The 20,120-nt window shown below is 36.0% G+C and overlaps 1 protein-coding gene across 1 annotated transcript in view; it reads right to left on the bottom strand.

The window, feature by feature from the left end:
* Positions 1-7,675: 7,675 nt before the first annotated feature.
* The window catches only part of LOC142342372 (uncharacterized), a 50,065-nt gene continuing 37,620 nt past the window's right edge, over positions 7,676-20,120 (bottom strand). Inside the window, exon 3 of the mRNA XM_075393678.1 lies at positions 7,676-7,916. Coding sequence (XP_075249793.1) covers positions 7,776-7,916 — 141 coding nt within the window. The 3' untranslated portion in view covers positions 7,676-7,775. The remainder of the gene's footprint in view (positions 7,917-20,120) is intronic.

Raw genomic sequence — 20,120 nt, forward strand, 5'->3', positions numbered from 1 at the left:
AACGCTCAACCACTGCCAGAAGAACCTCCACGAAATAAACACTACCCCGTTATAGCCCCTGTATAAAAAAAAATTGTACCTTTTTATCTTTTTACCTTTCAGCTTTGAAGTTTGCTAGTGAAATTATCCAAAAAAAAACACAAAAAACAAATTTTGTCTTCCTTTTAGTTACCTATGGTGGCGCCACTTCCTATATTTTACAGCTTATTTCTTATTATATGGAAATTATTTGGGACACTGGCTTAACTTATTTGACTAATAACAAAGTTACTGTCCATTTTCGCTCTTTTACTGGTAGAATTGTTGCTTTCCATATACCTTCATCAAAAAAATACATCCAAATTAAAGTTTGCATTAGTTTAGACTTTGCTGTTCCTGCATTTTCCAGGAGCAAACTGATTGGTGAGGACATTATTGTATTTGTACCGAGAAGCAATGACAACTTTTATAACTTATTAGATTACATGCAACACGAGGAAAATGTACCTAAGACGTATATGTTGGGAACTAATGTCAAGTTGCTCCTCTAATGACTCCTCCTCTGATTTCTCTTTGTCTTCATCAGATTCTTCAGATGATGGTTATCCTTCTGATATTTTTGTCTCAGAAACTGATCATGAAATCACCATTATACTCAATCAACAAAAATTAGCTCAAGTTAGATCTTTTTTCATACCCCGTTCGCGAAACTTTATTCATCTCTATATTAGTGTTGTTTGGGAACGATATGATGTAATTCTTTACAAAAACGACGATAACTTCTCGGAAATTCTTGATTTTTTTATTAGTGAGTCTCAAAAACACCGTAAACCATCATATGGACTTTAACCCGTTGGCAATTTTTACCCCTGTTTATTCTCTAGATTTTGAAATTGAATTTTTAAATTTTCAGGGAAAAATTGTCTCTTTTTATATCCCCTCATCCAGAAACATCATTCACTTAAAAGTTGAAGTTAAACTTGACTTCTCTCTTCGTCTTGAAATAAATGAGACTGTACGACTCTATTATGAACTAATTTTGTATAAAGAACATGATACATTTGATACACTCGTGTTTCATCTTGAATCCGGAACCTCTGCTGATGAAAAAATGTACTTGGCTCCATACTTCCTTAAAGTTCTCTATTAATGGATTTTAACCCATCTGCTTCCTTTACTTCCCTCCCGTCTTCCAAATTATTTGTGCAGTTCTTAAATTTCTTTGGCGAAGTTTCGTCTTATTATATTCCAAACTCAGAAAACCTCGTTCACCTACGTGTCAAAATTATTAATGAAGGTTTTCCTAAATTGTTAATCAACCTTCCAACTGCCTTATATTACGATGTTCTTGTTTTCCCAGTAAACACTACCTTCGACGTGCTAATAGAACATCTTGAATCCGAAAGCACCTCAACTGAAACAATTTTATTGGGTTTCGATGTAAAACTAATAGTATGACTTAAAATCAGTGTGCACATTTTCAGGTTCATCGACCTTATGTACGAAATATCTTAAATAAAACAGATCACGAATCAAATTTTTAGTACCACCATACTTTTTCTGTCCTTCCTTTTTTCCATCCTATATCTTTATTTCCTTTGTTGTTATTTTGAGTTATTCTGCATTTGCAAGCTAAATCTTTTATCCCCCTGGAAAATTTCTTCACTCCCAAATATCTTAAACCATTATCTCTGTAACGAGCGAGATATTTGCAAACCTGCTGCGTTAACTTGAACAGGCTCAATGTACCTATTTATCAATCATCAATTTTTTGAAATCCTAGGTTTTGAAAAAACATTCAAAGCAAAACCGGAACCACAAGTTTTTCTCCGTGTTAAAATTCGTTCAATAGGCTCATCAAATGCTGGTGAAATGTCTGTTTATCCTAGTTCAATTTACTGGAAATATTTTATTTTCTGTTTGAACAACCCTGATTGTCTACCACATCATATGCAGTCGAATGATCTGATATTTAAATAATCTTCCTCCCAATGATTTTCAAATTTCAGAACGCTTATGTTGCCCTTACCCACTTCGAACGATCTTTTGTTTTTGCACCAGATGAGAATCATGTTTGCCCAGCCATTATAATTTACTTCGACTACTTGGATTCAATAAAAGAAGATTTCATTTATGTATTCCCTGATTCACCATTTTGGAATTTCTTTTTGGCTCTCTCGAACACAACACCCGACCTAGTACCTCATTCTTTAGATTATGTTTAAAAATTTTTCTTTGACTTAGGAATCATGTATTTTTGTCTCCAAGGAAAATTTATAAAAATAACACGAATCGAAAGATCCTTCACGCAGACTTTGGGAAAACTCCTTCCAATGATTATAATTGATTACAGGTTTGAGGAACCTCCTTTCGTTTCTAATACTACTGTTGTTTTCCCTGATAACTTATATTGGGACTTTTTTCTTGCTATAGTCGATATTCCGGATATACCCTCGAACTTAAATCTTTTACCACTCCTCAAAAAGAATCCTCCTGAAGATTCCTAATCCAGTAATATGGAAAACATTAAACTTACTGACATTTGCCCCTACTGTTTTTTAAGTCCAATAAAAGACCCAGTTATGCTTCACTTTGATCCAAATGTTCAAATACAGCATGCTGCTTGCAAGAAGTGTGTTCTGTTGTCTTACCATCACATAAAAACTGAAAATGACCCTGACGAATATGGCCTTTACCCTCTGCCTCCCTGCCCTTTTTGTCGTGAACCCACAACAACGCAACCTGATCTGCAACCGTGCGAAATATGTACTATTGGCCGTCATTGCAGTCTTGGTTCCCACATGAAACAGCATACTGGACGACTAATTTGCTGGTCTTGTCTGCAAAGACTTAATTACTGTCCTATTTGCAAAATCAAGTACGACTTCTCGAGCCCCTTCGCCTAATATTACTTGACCATTAGTTTGCTTACTTTTTGATACATATACGCTGCTTTACTATGTAACCATTTTCGTAAATAAACACAGAAAAATAGTCCTAATTCGATCTATGTAGGAGAAGGTATGTCGATGGTTGCTTATTTGCCAGTAAAGGGTAACTCGAAAAACTGGAATAGATACTTTTGTGGTTGTTGATGTTCAGCCACCAATCCTTCAATGCTTGTTAACATCACCCTGAGATCAGCTGTTCCCTTCTCTTTAATAGCGCTCAGGTTTTTCTGCCTATCGGCACAAGCATTACCGTGATAGAGTTACCTTTGGTCACTGGAAATGATTCCTTTCGATATTTCTTTAATTATATAGGTTCTATTTGGCCTACTTCAACTAAGCAGTTGAAATGAAAGAAAAAAATTAGTTTTACTTAAATACTTAAACAAAAACGGCTTACTGCTTTAGTTTACTTTAGTTCTTTATTGTAAGTTTCTTGACTCGTAAATGAGTGAATGTTCCAAGTTAAGATTTTGAGAAATATGATTGCCATTAAATTCTCTTCTACTGTTGCGACATTTAGATGGCAACATCCTTGTACGCAACAGAAAGTTACAAATGCTGCTGTTGCTTTGAGGACTCTCCTCAAGATATGGTCGTACTGCACTACGGCACAAAAAGGCTGCACGTGGCGTGCCGTGAGTGTGCCCTAATGGCACGAAAACTATGTACAGAGTTTAAGTGTCCTGAATGCAGGCAGCCCCTGACGGAGTTCCTCTTCGTCAGGACATGTGTGCAATGTTTCCAGCAGAAGCAACAATTTCATCACGGCAGACATATGTCTCTGCATCCTGAATATAACTTCTGCTGGGATTGTTCTCAGCGAAAGAAAAGCTGTGTGATTTGTCAACAAAAAGTAGACTTCACTTCGCCTTTCGCATGAAGTCAATACTAAACTACTATTGCTTGATGATATTTCAAATTTCCTCGCTTTAGCTCACTTTATTTAAATTTTAAGAACACATCTCTTTTAATTTTTTTTAAAATGAGCAAATTTAATGTTCAGTATTAAATTAACTGGAATGTCTCTCTAGGCGCAGTGGAACATCATCGTCTTCACAGGTAAAGTATTACAGGTATGTATAAGGTTGCTTTAATCCTCCAGTGGATTAAGCAGAAAGGTTTATGGTTAGGAAAAGTTAAGACTTTTTTCCCTTTCTAAATCCTTTTCTACTGGAAGGAGGCATTATCTGAAATCACCAAAGATGTTCTAAAATGTTTCTAACGGTTTCTAGAGTTTTTGCGATGCTGCCCACAGAAAAGGCAAATGTTATTGATCCGTTTGAACCCGAAAGCAATCTTGCGGGATTATCAAACGAATGCCCTCCTGCTGAGAAAAACACACTCAGCAAAAGTCAGCATCAACAATATAAACAGCTCGAAAAATTTATGGTCGACGAACGTCAAATTGAACGAAATCGTGCCCCGTTTGTAAAACGCAAAGGCCTTCCAGAGCGAGAACAGCACTCACGAATTATTGAATCGACACTACCTCCAACCAAACGTGTCCTCCTCGATGATGGCTTAAGCCGTTCTTGAATGCCTGCGTTGACAAAAAAACTCCAAATGCAACGGGAACGAGAGCTGAATATTAACCCACACAACCCAATGTATATACGTACGTTAAGTTATAACCTGCGGTTGGCTGCTAACGACTTTACGTTTGTTGGAAGGGTTATCCTGAAGAACGAGAGATTCGGCATAATCCTTGAGGGTGATGCGAATGATTTCCAACTATCTAACGTGCATTTACCTCACCGTGTCAACGTCTGGAAACTTGATTCTCGCGATCCCGAAAAGCACTCTTATATGTTGAGACAAGACAAAGGAACTCTCCGAACATCAGTGCCATACGATGCTATTACTGCATTTGGCATTCCCATTGACGAAATCCCAGTCAGCGATTATCAGCTTAGAACTTCTTTGTACGAAGCTGAAACCAATCTTCAGGAACTTCAGATGAAATTTGATAATTTAAAGTTGGAAAACGATAAATTATCTGATGCAGAATCTACACTGAAAGAATTGCAAATGAGATTCGACAATCTGAGGTTGGAGAAAGATCAACTATCGCAGGACTGTATTAATGCTAAGAAAATGGGAGATGTTCGGCAAGACAGAGAGAAACGATCAGCTGAGCTTCTCAATATAGAACGAAAAATTACACAGAAATGTGCTGAAACCCTACAGAAGTATGATAAGACATGCAATACCTTCGTAAAGAACGAAAAAATATATTTGAAAAAGATTGCTAGTCAGAGGAAAAAGATCAAAAGTATTAATAAAACTGTGAACCGCCTGACAAAGAAGAGATAATGACAAACAAATCCTCAATATGGCATCTTGACTATTTTATACATTATCCGCTTCAAGCTTTTATATGTGTGCTTATGATGTTTTTATTTTACATTCTTTTGCTATTATTTGACTGGGGTGAGATGTAAACGGGTAAAAGGGAGCCCCCCCCCAAGCGTGCGCCAAGTAGGAAACTAAGAACAAGCAGACCGGATTAACGTTTTTACGAAATAAGGTAACTAAAACTGCTATTAACCAAAGTTTCGGTTTTCACCTGGTAACACCAAAGTGTTAGTCTGACTTTTCTTAAAAAATTGCAGCTGCTGCCACTTATTCAGAAGTGAAGTGAAAGTAATAAGAACCCGAAATTCCGCATAATTCTGATTCCACACATTTCAAAGCTTTATAAATTTAGGCGCGTGTGTGTCGCAGATTGCTGCGAAGAATCGGATAATTATGCCTGATCTTTGTTGTGATCAGAAAAACCAGGTTTAGGTTTGTTAAAAACACATGGTGGAAAACCAGAAAAAAACGGGAACTCTAGGTTGAGCAGAACACCAAAAACTATTTGCGGAAGCCAGTTGGGCTTGAATGTTATAAGAATAGAATTTGAACAACAGAATCCAGTCTGCTTAACCGGTTTAGCTCAGATTCAGAAAATCTGGAAAGTTGAAGTTGGAATATTAAGAATTGTCAAAATTGAAGTTTAAAGATTGGAAATTGTCGAGTAAGCAATTTGGTATTGGAAAATAAGTGTATACCAGAACAAAGTAAGTCTCACCCTTATCAGTTACTTTTGTGTGATTGAATTAATTGTGTAAACTGATGTCTGTTCATTTAGGATTTTCATTTTAATTTTAAAAGATCAGAATCAAACCTTTGTCCGTTGAATAAGACTTATTGGGCCCTTTTCCAGACTTTGGACATTTAAGTTTAAGCTCATAATGGTCGCTTAGATAAAAGGGGTAAATCTATTTACGCGATGTATTAAACAAATATTTGCACGACCTTAAGATTATACATAATACACCCCTCCACAAACTTTTAACCGCGTAAAACAATATGGCTAGGGAATAGAATTGAGAAATGAATATACCTCAAGATGAAGAATTCTCACGACTTCCTTGCTAAGTAAACGATCAGCTCAAAAAAGTACGACAAACGGTTTTCAGCAGTAAGAAGTGAATTAGGAAATCATTACAGAAGACATGGAAGAAGAGTTGTTCGAAGAAACAGTTCTCGACGATCATAGTTCCAGAAATTAATAAGGACAGTATATTTCTTGATCAATAAACATTTTCTTTTGAGGTCAAAACAAAATCATGGAGACTTGCGCAATGGTGCTGTACCTCAAGTCCAAATTGAGGGGAAGGGTAAAAAGAAAAAGTTGTCTATTATGAAATGGGATCTAAAAATTTTAAGGGCGGAGTGCGCGATTCAAAACATTATCCCAAAAATGGAGAAATAGCCCAACACCTCAAACGAGAGGCCATTATGTCCTATTTGGCTCATCAAAAAGTTAATATCATTGCTCCCAGTGGGCAGCAAGGACTTATACTGCAGCGCTATACCAATGTTTAGGCAGAATTACTGGTATCACAATCATCCTATAGGTAAAAAACTATATTGGATGAAAGAAATTGCCACTGCAGCTGGTTGGGGTATGTGAAAACACTGGGCAGGTCATTCACAGAGAGCAACCACAATCTGAAACTTGATGGAGCAAAATTCAGCAAAAATGAAATTAAAAAAATTACAGGTGGTCCTAGCACCACGTTATTGCAAGATTACAGTCGGTCTAAACAGATGCAAAACCTAAAGTCTGAAGCTTTATCCCAACCAGCAGAAAATTGTATGAAAAATTTCTAAATCTAATGAAGAGCACGTTCCATGTTCAAGCAAGTCGAATCATTGTGTTGAAAACATTTCTATCTCTGATCATATAGCTGCACCAAAAATGTCTATTGGGTCAAAAGATTAGGGTCGATTTGGCTCTTTTATATTAAGGCTTAATTGGGTTAGTGACGATGAATTGGAGAAAAAGATGATTGAAATTGCTGAAAACGTAAAAAAATTAGAGAAATTGACGAAAACTATTTTGTTCAATACTCTGCAAAATTATACCCTTAACTTGAATTATCTTTTGGTTCTCTAAATACGTTGGAACAAAATGTTAGTCTGCTCCGGCCTCTTGTTCAGAACTCTGGCGCAAGCGCCCTCCTGTCAGGGCACTAAGTCCATCGGGCGACCAAGACTTTTTCCTAGCATATACTAAGTGATAACAAAATTAACCAAAACATGATTTAGCTTGATTTAAACTGTTCTCGCTGAAAACGGGACAGTCTAAAAGCATATATTGCTATATAATGTCCCCTTTCCTCCTCCGGTGACAACCAGGCGTAACCCAAATTTTAGTTTTTTACTTGATTTTATTTTAATAGTCAAGAGCCATAACATTTTAAAAACGAAATTCAAGTGGAAGAACAGGAACAGTTAATAAGCTATTCAGAAAATAGTTAATGTACAACAACAATTGAAAAGTACAGTTTCCAGTTATATTTGATTGGACGAGTCTTTCACTCTGCAGAAATGGTCGAATTGGTCACATCTGCATGGGGGACAACAATCATCATGTTCTAAGCACACCTCCACAGATTGACACACTATACACGCTGGCGGCTTAGTGTAGAACTCCTGAAATATATACAAATCCAGCTCATGTTTTGTCTTTGCTTCGTTCGATAGCTGTCAAATTTACGTCGGGGAGGTATTCTAAACCAGGGTGTCCATTTCTTATAGTAGTCATACAAGGACACACAAGCACCATGTAGGATATTAGTTGGCCAATTTTTCGAGTAAATTTTGCCAATTTTGTCACTTACTTTCACGGCCCATGGTTTAAGATTAGAGTTGTAAGTGTGAAAACAAGTTAAAATTAGCAAATTTAGTTCAAATTTGGTTCACATTTGGATATATGCGCAAATGTATTCCACGATTCGTGTTTTTCAAGCTATTTTGAAAACCATTGGCACTACATCCATTGCCATAAATCAGTAGTTCCAACGCGTCATTTTTCTTCATCGTTGAAGAATCTATTGCGATGCGATGAAAGTTTTGTATGTGTGGTTTCCAGTCCGAACCACAACTTTGCGAGCAGTCATATTCCCTGCTATCTTAGGTCGCTCTCTCTCTCTCTCTCATTGGTTGGGTCAGTTGGAGTTGGTGTCGTCATTGAAATCAGTGGTGGTAGTCATCTGAAAGCGTTCAATAAGAAGGCGGTCTGTCAGCCTTTTGCTACTCTTGCTTGTTGAGTACAGAAGGCAAGTTGATGCGTTTGTGGATGATTCCGATGCAGTTCTCTATCTCAATGTCTCTGAACTTTTGGTTGAACTGGTCAGCATTGATCTCAAAAATTTTGCAGTCCTGTTTTTGAGGATAGCGTGGGAGATCATTATCTTGAGCGCTGTCAGGAATTCTGGCAGATTTTTGACTGTGATGGCCAATTCAAGGATGCCTGCTTGTCGTATGCTCTGCAGCCCTGTCGCTGACATCATGGTCCTCTTGACACGTGGTAAACTTCGGGTTATCTCTGGAGTAACCTTTTATCTGCCCAACTGCTGTTTAAGAAGACGATTCTGAGTATTCTCAGAACCAGTCTTTGAAGTTGGTCTCAATTAATTACTAATAAAATTGGTGGGATAATCAAGTTTTAGGCTAATTACCTGCACAACAATTTTTTTAAGGTTTTTTCCGTGAATACTATGGAAGCCTTTTTATTAGATATAAGTAACTTTGGTGTATCGCTATTTCGTCGAAGAAATTGGTCACAATACATCAAAAAGAGTGACTAAATATTGTCACTCGTTTCCACAAAAGCAAAACTTATAGAAATTTGTTTTTTTTTGGACATTGGCCACGTAATAGATGTCATTTGAATCATTTATTAAGTCATACAAACCCTTTTATGAAATCAACCAAGAAATAAATGATAGTTTTGACAGTTTAGGGGAGAAAAATATAGGAACGATCTTAATACGGTGAAGACTATTTCCGAGTAACCATCCAGTGCATTGCACCAGTGCAATCAAGTACTGCACCATTGCAATTGCCAGACTATTCATAGACGTTTGTGTACTATTTCAGTATTTGACATTTTCTTGTTTCAGCGTATCATAGACTTTATTGACCGTTTGAGTTTTCTATGTCGTTATACGGTACATCCTAGCTGCAGATGTAGAATTGAATGATACCCGGGTCGAGGCTGAATGGTTATCTTGTAAGAACTTGCAAGTTTATGGCAGAAACTTACAAGGCGATGCATCGCCTTGCAAGTTTTTCTTCCAAAAACTTGCAAGTTCTTACAAGTTAACCATTCGACTTACAAGGATCTTACAAGTTAACCATTCGACTTACAAGTTCTTACAAGTTAACCATTCGACTTACAAGGATCTTACAAGTTAACCATTCGACTTACAAGTTCTTACAAGTTAACCATTCGACTTACAAGGCTCTTACAAGTTAACCATTCGACTTACAAGGCTCTTACAAGTTAACCATTCGACTTACAAGGCTCTTACAAGTTAACCATTCGCACACACCACCCACCCAGTAAGTTATCTATACTATGTGCTTTAAGCGGCAGGTAATCAGTTTTTTCTAAGCATAATATGTATCTTCGAAATTTTCATTTCCTTGTTTTTGGATTTTTTTCTGAGTTTACAATTTAAGTCTGAGAAGTTTCTTTGATCTTAAACTGCACTGATGATATATTTTAAACTTGTAATAGACTGGTTCAGTGCTGGTAAGCTTTCTAACAAAGGTAAGCTGCGTGTACACAGTGGTATAGTAAGGAAATACACTGTATGGCAAGTCCGAGGTGGTATCAGTTACTAAATGAATTGTATGATATTTTTATGAAAACTACTGGGGGTGGGATTCAAGACAACACGGCAAGAGTTTTCGCTAAAATAAGTGCTGATTTTAGCCAACTTCAAAAAAGTTTTATTTTAATTTACGGATCAATTCCAAAGTTAAAACACTAACGTCTGCTGTGGTTTCCACAGAGAAGATAGCTGTGCAAGACCGGTGCCACAAAATTAAACTATGATAGCTAAATTCGTAAAGGGGTCATCAAATGACGTCATTAGAGGTTATTATATACCTCTATAATCAATAATATATATAAAAATAAAATTAAACGAGTTTCAGTGCACTTTTCATTTGAGATCTGCAGCCATTTGAATTCAGCTGCTGACACTTGTGAATGGAAGAGAAATTTGGATCACGGAAAAACGAAAAAAAATCAACGGCTTAAAAGTTACTCGAAAAGTCAAAACGGTTAAGGGAATAATGTTAATGAAAAAAAAACATAGTCAGAAGAATTCCGGAGAAGAATCAAAGAGTCTGTGCCAACAAAAAGCGCTTTTAGAACACCATTACCAACTGGAACCACGGAAAAAAAACAAATTAAAGTCAATTAATAATTTTTTTAGCGACAGAAATTGAGTGAGCAAAAAAAAATAAAAATTAAATTATCTCATATAATAGAAGCGCACATGAAAACGAAAAAATTTCTCAAATCGAATTGGCATCTTTAAATTGTTCACACAGCAATGAAGAAGCCATAAAAGGCTGATAAACGTCTCCAAATTCGAAGAATAATTGCAAGTAATTGACAAAAAAAAACGTTCCAAGGTCTCAACTCTGTGAAGATTTCCAAACAAAAAAAATTACAGCAATCAAAACTGCAAAATTATTGATATCTCAAAACGATGTCAATCGACGGCCGAGATGATTGTTTATTGATTGAAAGGGAACAAAATAACGCCCAATAATTTGGTTAAGTAGTTTAAAAAGAGCAAAATTGATGAAAAACCTCAAAATTAGCATAAAACTCAGATTAATAACACTAAAATTTGAAAATGATCTCAAACTAAAATTAAAAATAATTAATTCGCCTATTCAAACCTCTTAATTGAACAAAATAAGCAAAAAGTTGTTCTTGCTTACTATTTCATTTAAGGCCCCAACTGAACTGTTTCTAACTAAATGTAATAAAATTTTTGCTTTTTAAAGGTCTTTAATTACCAACCGATTTTATTAAAAAAAGAGAAAACCAGAATCCGATAAATTTTTCCTAGAGTTTTTTTCACAAGTTGCGACTTCAAAGCTCTTTCATAAAAAATAAAAAACACAAAGAAAGAATAAAAAACACATGAAAAAAAAACAGAAATGAAGGGAGAAAATTTTTCTACATTTTTTTCAGCGAATAGTGGTTTTTCAGGTTTTCATGTTCCTGTAAAAAAGACCTTTAAATTAGTTCCAAATAAGAGGGAAAACAAAAACTAAACTCAAGAAAAAGTATTCCAAAAAGCATAACGACAAAAGAAATGATCAGAAAATTTCAAAAAGACAAAAATTTTTTGAACTTCAGTCATTTCTCTTCAACAGAAAGAACTCAAAATTGAAAGCGTTTAACTGAACATTTCACCAAATTGGTTTACAAAACTGATAGCAATAAAAAACTCCCAAACTACACAAAAAAAGTGAACCAGTATACAAAAACCGAGAAAAAAGCGTCTAAAATGCCAAAATGACAAAAACAGCCCAACGTAGCTTCTAAAAGTAGACTATTTCTTTTTGCGATGATCATAAACACTTCGAAACTTACAAGCAAAAGTTCATATGGCTGAAATATATAATTGTTTTGAAAAAATTAGACTCAAAATGAAAAACTAACTGTTTTGAAAAAATCGTACTTAATAACAAAAATTAGCTCGCTTATAGCAAATTTGTTCACACGTACTTTGTTCTCTTATCTATTGAAAAACGCTATGAACAAAGACGCAGCTCTCTTCTCTCCATTCTTCATTTATTTTAAACAACAAGCAAAAATCATAGGTTGAACATATGCTCGCATTTACTTTTACATCTTGTTAGAACACTCGACCGACAAGAAATAGATCACAATATCTCCCCCTCGAGTCGTAAAAAAGTCGCCAATATAAGAAGACACCAACATATTTAACTTTGTCATAAGAAGACCCACAGGTTTCCATTAATTATTTCAAACTTCACTTAAGAGCAACTAAAGTCGGGCGAATTGCTCTCGAAAGACTTGAGGGAGCTCGAATCTATCCGGGCTATACCGGTTTATCTTTTTCTGAGGACCAGGAGTCCGAAGACAACTGGTCAAAATAAAACCACAGGCCTAATAAAATTGCAGCCAAATTTTTTTTGAGAGCAAAAAATTAGCCCCTCAATTACACTGGCTCCCCGCATTTGTTAATTAAAATTCGTCCATAAACTTATTAAAAAAATTATTTACTGCCACCTTGGAGTGGAATTTATCATAACGCACTAACGTCAGATGAATTGCTCTCAAACAAACAATCGACCACTAATATCCAGCAGGGGCTTGGTGATGCTAGAATAGGGGGGTTGAGCAAAGTGTGGGTCAATAGAGGGGATGTCAAGCGATGGGTGTACGGTTGGCATGGCCGGACGAGAGGGGGTTCAAATAATTAGATGCTGTGCTGTGGACCGATGAAGTGTTGGGGAGGGAGGGAGTGACTGAAGGGGTCAGACATTAATAAGAATATCAACAAAGTTTTAAAGATAAAATTGTCTCCTGGAAACAGCTTCGGTGAATTGCTTAATTTTAAACTAAAGAGGCCCGCTTTTGAGGACGATAAAATTGAGCAAGCGAAAAATCTAATTTAAAACCATAGCTGATAGAGTACCCAAAATGATTCAAAGAGTAGCGCAATAAAACATAGCCGGCAGACTGCCGGAAAATAGCCGCCGTTGACGCGCTTGATGCACATCAGAATTGAAACGGAAAAAGAAAAAAGAAGAGATAAATTGACCAATTTTTGTTTTTTTTTCAGTGTCAAAAATTATTCTAATCTGGCGTGCACTTTCAGTTGGATTTTAAAATTAAACTTGAGACAACTTCTAAACTGAAAGCTAATAAGCTTATAACCAATGTCAGCTAGCAAACAATAAGGAAATTTGGTAACTTAGTTCTTAATGACTTAATGACCGGGCTTTATCAGTTTATCCCGTCTCTTTTGGTTTTACTCTTTTGACCTTGATCGTATTCACTATCTTGCGTTATTCATTGAGTGCATTGATAGATTTTTTAAAATCATTCAGTTGAACCAGTGAGTGAGGTACGTAAGAGTTCAAACGTGAAAGTCGTAACTTATAAATAACGAAAAACGTGATCGAAAGGTAAAGCGAATTAAAAACATAACAGGACAAGTCTGGAAATACAATTCAAAGAATTGTTTTAAATTATGACCTGAAAATCATTAACTCCGATTTAAAAGGCAAGTGAGAGCTGTTAGTAATGAGACTAAACAATAAAACAACACCAGTACAAAAAAAACAAGCAAGACTAAAAATTCAACTTTTATTTTTGAAAAGACAGCATCAACATCGAAAACCATGCTACGAACTCGAAATGTAAGTTGTATTTCTTCATTTCTCATTAGCAAACTGTCATTAAAAGTCAATGGGTTCTCTCACTAATAATATTATATAATATGACAAAAAAAACCAAATTTCGCTATAGAACTCTCTGAAGCTTTTTGAAAATACTTAGTATAAAAGTCACAGAACGCAAAAGCTACTGAAGGATACGAATAAATCAATTAATTGCTTCCTCAATGACCACCGTTGAAAACTGTCCTCAAAAAGTTTAAGTGACGAGACAGCAAAAAATACAAAAACTGCTAGCAAATTAAAAAAAAATCAATAAGATCACTAAAAAAACGATCAAACGTAGAAGTCGAAAAAAGCAAAAGCTATGAACTGAAAAGACTAGCATCAGTTGAAGCCTTTTTAGCAACCAAAGAGACCATAATGAGACTAAGTTAAGACGATAAAGTTGAAAAGAAAAACTCGAGAAAGTCAAAAAGTTCGATAATTATTACTGAAAACAATTAGCGGCAAAGTCAGAGAAAACGCTAGCTTTGAACAAAAACTATTGTATCAACAAAATTAATTCCCCCTTTTTAGCGGAATCAGAGACCTGTCTGATTGAAAAAAATCGCACTTAGTGACAAAAATTGGCTCGCTTATAGCAAATTTGTTCACACGTACTTTGTTCGCTTATCTATTGAAAAACGCTATGAACAAAGACGCAGCTCTCTTCTCTCCATTCTTCAATTATTTTAAACAACAAGCAAAAATCATAGGTTGAACATATGCTCGCATTTACTTTTACATCTTGTTAGAACACTCGACCGACAAGAAATAGATCACAATATCTCCCCCTCGAGTCGTAAAAAAGTCGCCAATATAAGAAGACACCAACATATTTAACTTTGTCATAAGAAGACCCACAGGTTTCCATTAATTATTTCAAACTTCACTTAAGAGCAACTAAAGTCGGGCGAATTGCTCTCGAAAGACTTGAGGGAGCTCGAATCTATCAGGGCTATACCGGTTAATCTTTTTCTGAGGACCAGGAGTCCGAAGACAACTGGTCAAAATAAAACAGCAGGCCTAATAAAATTGCAGCCAAATTTTTTTTGAGAGCAAAAAATTAGCCCCTCAATTACACTGGTTCCCCGCATTTGTTAATTAAAATTCGTCCATAGACTTATTAAAAAGTTATTTACTGCCACCTTGGACTCGAATTTATCATAACACACTAACGTCAGATGAATTGCTCTCAAACAAACAATCGACCACTTATATCCAGCGGCCCGCTTTTGAGGACGATAAAATTGAGCAAGCGAAAAATCTAATTTAAAACCATAGCTGATAGAGTACCCAAAATGACTCAAAGAGTAGCAAATAAAACATAGCCGGCAGACTGCCGGAAAATAGCCGCCGTTGACGCGCTTGATGCACATCAGAATTGAAACGGAAAAAGAAAAAAGAAGAGATAAATTGACCAATTTTTGTTTTTTTTCAGTGTCAAAAATTATTCCAATCTGGCGTGCACTTTCAGTTGGATTTTAAAATTAAACTTGAGACAACTTCTAAACTGAAAGCTAATAAGCTTATAACCAATGTCAGCTAGCAAACAATAAGGAAATTTGGTAACTTAGTTCTCAATGACTTAATGACCGGGCTTTATCAGTTTATCCCGTCTCTTTTGGTTTTGCTCTTTTGACCTTGATCGTATTCACTATCTTGCGTTATTCATTGAGTGCATTGATAGATTTTTTAAAATCATTCAGTTGAACCAGTGAGTGAGGTACGTAAGAGTTCAAACGTGAAGGTCGTAACTTATAAATAACGAAAAACGTGATCGAAAGGTAAAGCGAATTAAAAACATAACAGGACAAGTCTGGAAATACAATTCAAAGAATTGTTTTAAATTATGACCTGAAAATCATTAACTCCGATTTAAAAGGCAAGTGAGAGCTGTTAGTAATGAGACTAAACAATAAAACAACACCAGTACAAAAAAAACAAGCAAGACTAAAAATTCAACTTTTATTTTTGAAAACACAGCATCAACATCGAAAACCATGCTACGAACACGAAATGTAAGTTGTATTTCTCCATTTCTCATTAGCAAACTGTCATCAAAAGTCGATGGGTTCTCTCACTAATAATATTATATAATATGACAAAAATAATCAAATTTTGCTATAGAACTCTCTGAAGCTTTTGAAAATGCTTAATATAAAAGTCACAGAACGCAACAGCTACTGAAGGATACGAATAAATCAAATAATTGCGTCGTCAATGACCACGGTTGAAAACTGTCCTCAAAAAGATTAAGTGATAAGACAGCAAAAAATACAAAAACTGCTAGCAAATTATAAAAAATCAATAAGATCACTAAAAAAAACGATCAAATGCAGAAGTCGAAAAAAGCAAAAGCTATGAACTGAAAAGACTAGCACCAGTTGAAGCTTTTTTAGCAACCAATGAGACCATAATGAGAATAAGTTAAGACGACAAAGTTGAAAAGAAAAACTCGAGAAAGTCAAAAAGTTCGATAATTATTACTGAAAACAATTAGCGGCAAAGTCAGAGAAAACGGTAGCTTTGAACAAAAACTATTGTATCAACAAAAATAATTCCCCCTTTTTAGCGGAATCAGAGACCTGTCTGCAATGAGATTAAATGATAAGACAACAAAAAAGTACAGTAAATACTTGCAGTACCGAAAATTTCACTCAAAATTTTAGAGATAAAAAATTCTCAAAGTCATGAAAATCTTTAGCTATTAACTCGAGCCATTACTTAGGTTTTTTATGCATCATTAGCAACCTGTTATTGATGATACCTGTTATTGATGAATCAGACCTGTTATTGATGATACCAACAGGAAAGACAACATATATTTTTAAAAAACGGGCAAAACATAAAATTTTGTAAAATTTTATGACAACAAATAGCGGCAAAGTCTGAAAGTTTTAGCTGCCCCTTTATGAATTCAAGCAAAGGCAAATAGGCACAATTAGAATACGTAAGTACCGTCCTAAAAGCATTGACGGAGAGGAGAATCTGAAAACAGAAGTTAAATTGACGCACCTGAAAAAAATTCTCAAAAACCGCCAAATTGTTCAAACACCAAATTTCAACTCCAATTTAAAGGTATTTTGAAAAAGTCTTGCCTCAAACCTACTCAATTGCTCGCTCCCTTTACCATTTTGGAGCGACCAAACCTTAAAAAAAGAGAGCGCAAAGCGATTAAAATTCTTCGAATTGTAAAAAAGGAGAGCGCCTAAAAAATAGTCGTTGAGCGGCTGACGGCGGCTACTAAAAACTCTCCGTTAAACCTACCTGTTTTTTAAATCAAAGAACAACAAAGTATTACATAGTTAGAAACAAAATAATTTTAGTTATTGACGTGACTAAGTGTGGAGTGTGTAGGTGGGTGTAGAGTGGGTGAAGTGTTGGGTTTTGGAGGTGTCAGGTTGATAAGAATTGGGGGTAAGGTAGAAAAGGGGTGTATGTAGGTGCTTAGGCAGATCGGAACGGAGTTAGTTTTGGGGATTTAGAGAGGCGTAGGTAGGTAGGTGCAGAGTAGATACGCGAGGAGGGAGCAGGCTCAAGTAAGAACAAATTGGTACAGGTGATAGTTGGGGGTGTGCTCAGGTGAGGGTAGATGTCGGGGGGTGGTTTTAGGTAGGTGAGAGATAGGCAGCGGGATTTCGATATGTTTGTGGTTGGTCTGATTTTTAGACATGTAGGAGGGACTTATAAAAGATCGAATTTCTCCAATTGATTTTTTAACAAAGAATATTACTGCAAATTACTATATGAGAAGCATTTCCAACTAAACTATCGTCAAAGACCAATGTTCGAAAACAGAAATTATTCATTTTAAATTGTCAAACCGAAAGGAGTCCAAATTCATGTCAAGAACAAACTACTTGCTCCAGCTAAAAAAAACATATCACGATGCGATACGGTGATATCATAGTTCTGAAGGTGCACTAAATTATTTGTTGTCCTGATATCCTTTAAGTTTAAGCCTAGCTTACAACTCATTCACTTAGGTAGTTTTACCTCCAACTAAAAGTAAAGTATTCAGATGTGTTCACACTTCCCACTTTTGTTAGTGGTAGCAATTTTCATTATTTCATCAGTTAATCTCAAATTCAGTTGCTTGTCAATCTCTCCTGTTATGAAGTGAGAATAGCGTGTTTTGGAAGTGAGTCAGCATTCCACATCGTCATAATAAAGTTACATTTGTAAAACTATTGCTTGGTAAAAGTGAAGGCTGTAATCGCAAGCTACAAAATTTACATTGGATTCTTCCCTCAAATCCAACCCTTCTAAAGTAGACAAACATTTGTTGCTCAATTGTACACCCCTTTGGTCAGAGGTATCACATGCACCTAAAGAACGAATCCTTCTGGGGATAGAACTCTATTGGGAACGGCCAACACTGGAACATCCTTTGAGATGGGTACGTTGGAGAATAACTCTAAGTCTGGGCAATTCTCGCCAAAAAGGGCATCTCAATCGATATCCTACGAGAGGCAGCAACAGACAAACTCAAAGTGAGAGAGATCGCAAATTTCGCAACGAACAACTTGAAAATATGTGGATCAACAAATGTCAGATGAATGAGGCGGAGGGAATATTGCGTGGCGATAGACCATGGAGGTTCTGTGATACCAAAGCTGTCTCACTAACATACCTCAGTCTTGGCACGGAAGGTCGTCGCATATTCGGTTCTCAAGAACCAACGATACAGATTGACCAAATCTCGACAATGGACCTTTGAGATAGTTTGGATAACATATTCACTAAGCACAGAAACATAACATTCGACTGTTAAACATTTAAAATACAAAAAAAATTCAAAGGAGAACCAATAGAGAAATTTTACGGATGCCTTTGTGAGCTATCGCTGAACTGTGAACTTGGTAGCCATGAGGAACTCATAATTCGAGACGTATTCTTCGCCAAAACCACAAGATGGAGAAATACAAAGAGAACTATTGAAAGAAACGAGGTCGGCCTGGAAAGCGTTGGATGTGGCAATAAACATTGAGATGGGTATTCAAAACCAGTTGAAAATATCGGGAACAGGTGCATACACTGTTTCCAATGAGGTCGCTAACACGTCAATTAGCAGTATTTAAAACTCCTGGAGTAGATCTAGATCAACATCAAGTAATTTTGTGAAACCTACAATTTGCCCTAGTTGTGGTTACGCCTGGTTGGCCAGTCAACGACACAACTGTCCTGCACGTGGAATAAACTGCACAAATGGTGGAATTACTAATTATTTTTCAAAAGTCAGCTGAGAGCCGAAGATTCCAATAAAGCCGATACCACGGGTCAACAATGTCGATGACACCTCTTCTGAAGCTGCTTCTATTGGTACGTCTGCAACGGTTGGAGAACAAGTAAATCAAGTTGAAACTATGATGCCAAAACATAGTATATATGATGCCAACTTTGACTCTGATCATGACAAATTCGACGACAACTGTGTAGCTATAATTTCTAATTGTGATAACATCAGAGAAGCCGATTCGGTAAACATGCATTTTCGATTCGGAAGCACTGAGACAAAAGCATTAGTGAACTGGGAGTGCGTTCGCACCATGATAAGCAAAAATCCAGCAAACGCGGCTGTATTGAATAGTCAAGACAATTACTGGGTACCATCTCCGGAAAATCTCGACATAAAAACCTTCACAAATGAATTAATCAAGATTGTTAATGTAATCCATAAGTCGGTGAAATGCAATGATTGGGCAGCTAAAAAGGCCAACGTCACGGTTGTTGAAGATGGTCAAAGACGAGCCATTATTGGGCGAGATCTGTTCCCACAACTTGGACTTTCACTGACGCAAACTAAACAAGTAAAAAACGTCGATCAAAAGAAACAAATAGCTGTGTTTAATAAAGAAACAAATAGCTCCTGATTTTCCTGGCCAAATCTCTAGAGTCGGTAAACCATTAAAACTCACAGTTTAATCTACATTTCACAAATCCTTTACACCGAATCATCAAAAAGGACGACGAGTCCCTATGAACCTTCAACTCTTATTAAATTCAGAACTTAAAAAATTATTAGATTAAAAACACATAATAAAATTGAAGAGTTGTTCAGATAAAAATTTCATATCACCAATTGTTATAACAGTGAAAAAAGATAAAACCGTTAGTTTAGCAATAGACTTTAAAAAACTCAAAAAAATTCCATTCAAAAAATAAATACCAAAAACCTAATACTGGTAACTTGATTGACACGATACAACAAATTTAAATACAAATGCCTCACATGAAACAGCTTGTTTCTCAACATTGGATTTGAAATACACATACAGTCAATTAAAATTAGACCCGGAAACCTCCTGCCATTGCAACTTTAACATAGTTCGCGGTGAGGTTACAGACACATATCATTTCTTTGCTGGATTATTTTACGGGTTAACTGACCTGCCGGCAGCATTTCAA

Source organism: Convolutriloba macropyga, chromosome 7 (assembly GCF_964194025.1).
Source record: "Convolutriloba macropyga chromosome 7, txConMacr16.3, whole genome shotgun sequence".
In the NCBI taxonomy this organism is placed as follows: Eukaryota; Metazoa; Xenacoelomorpha; order Acoela; family Convolutidae; genus Convolutriloba; species Convolutriloba macropyga.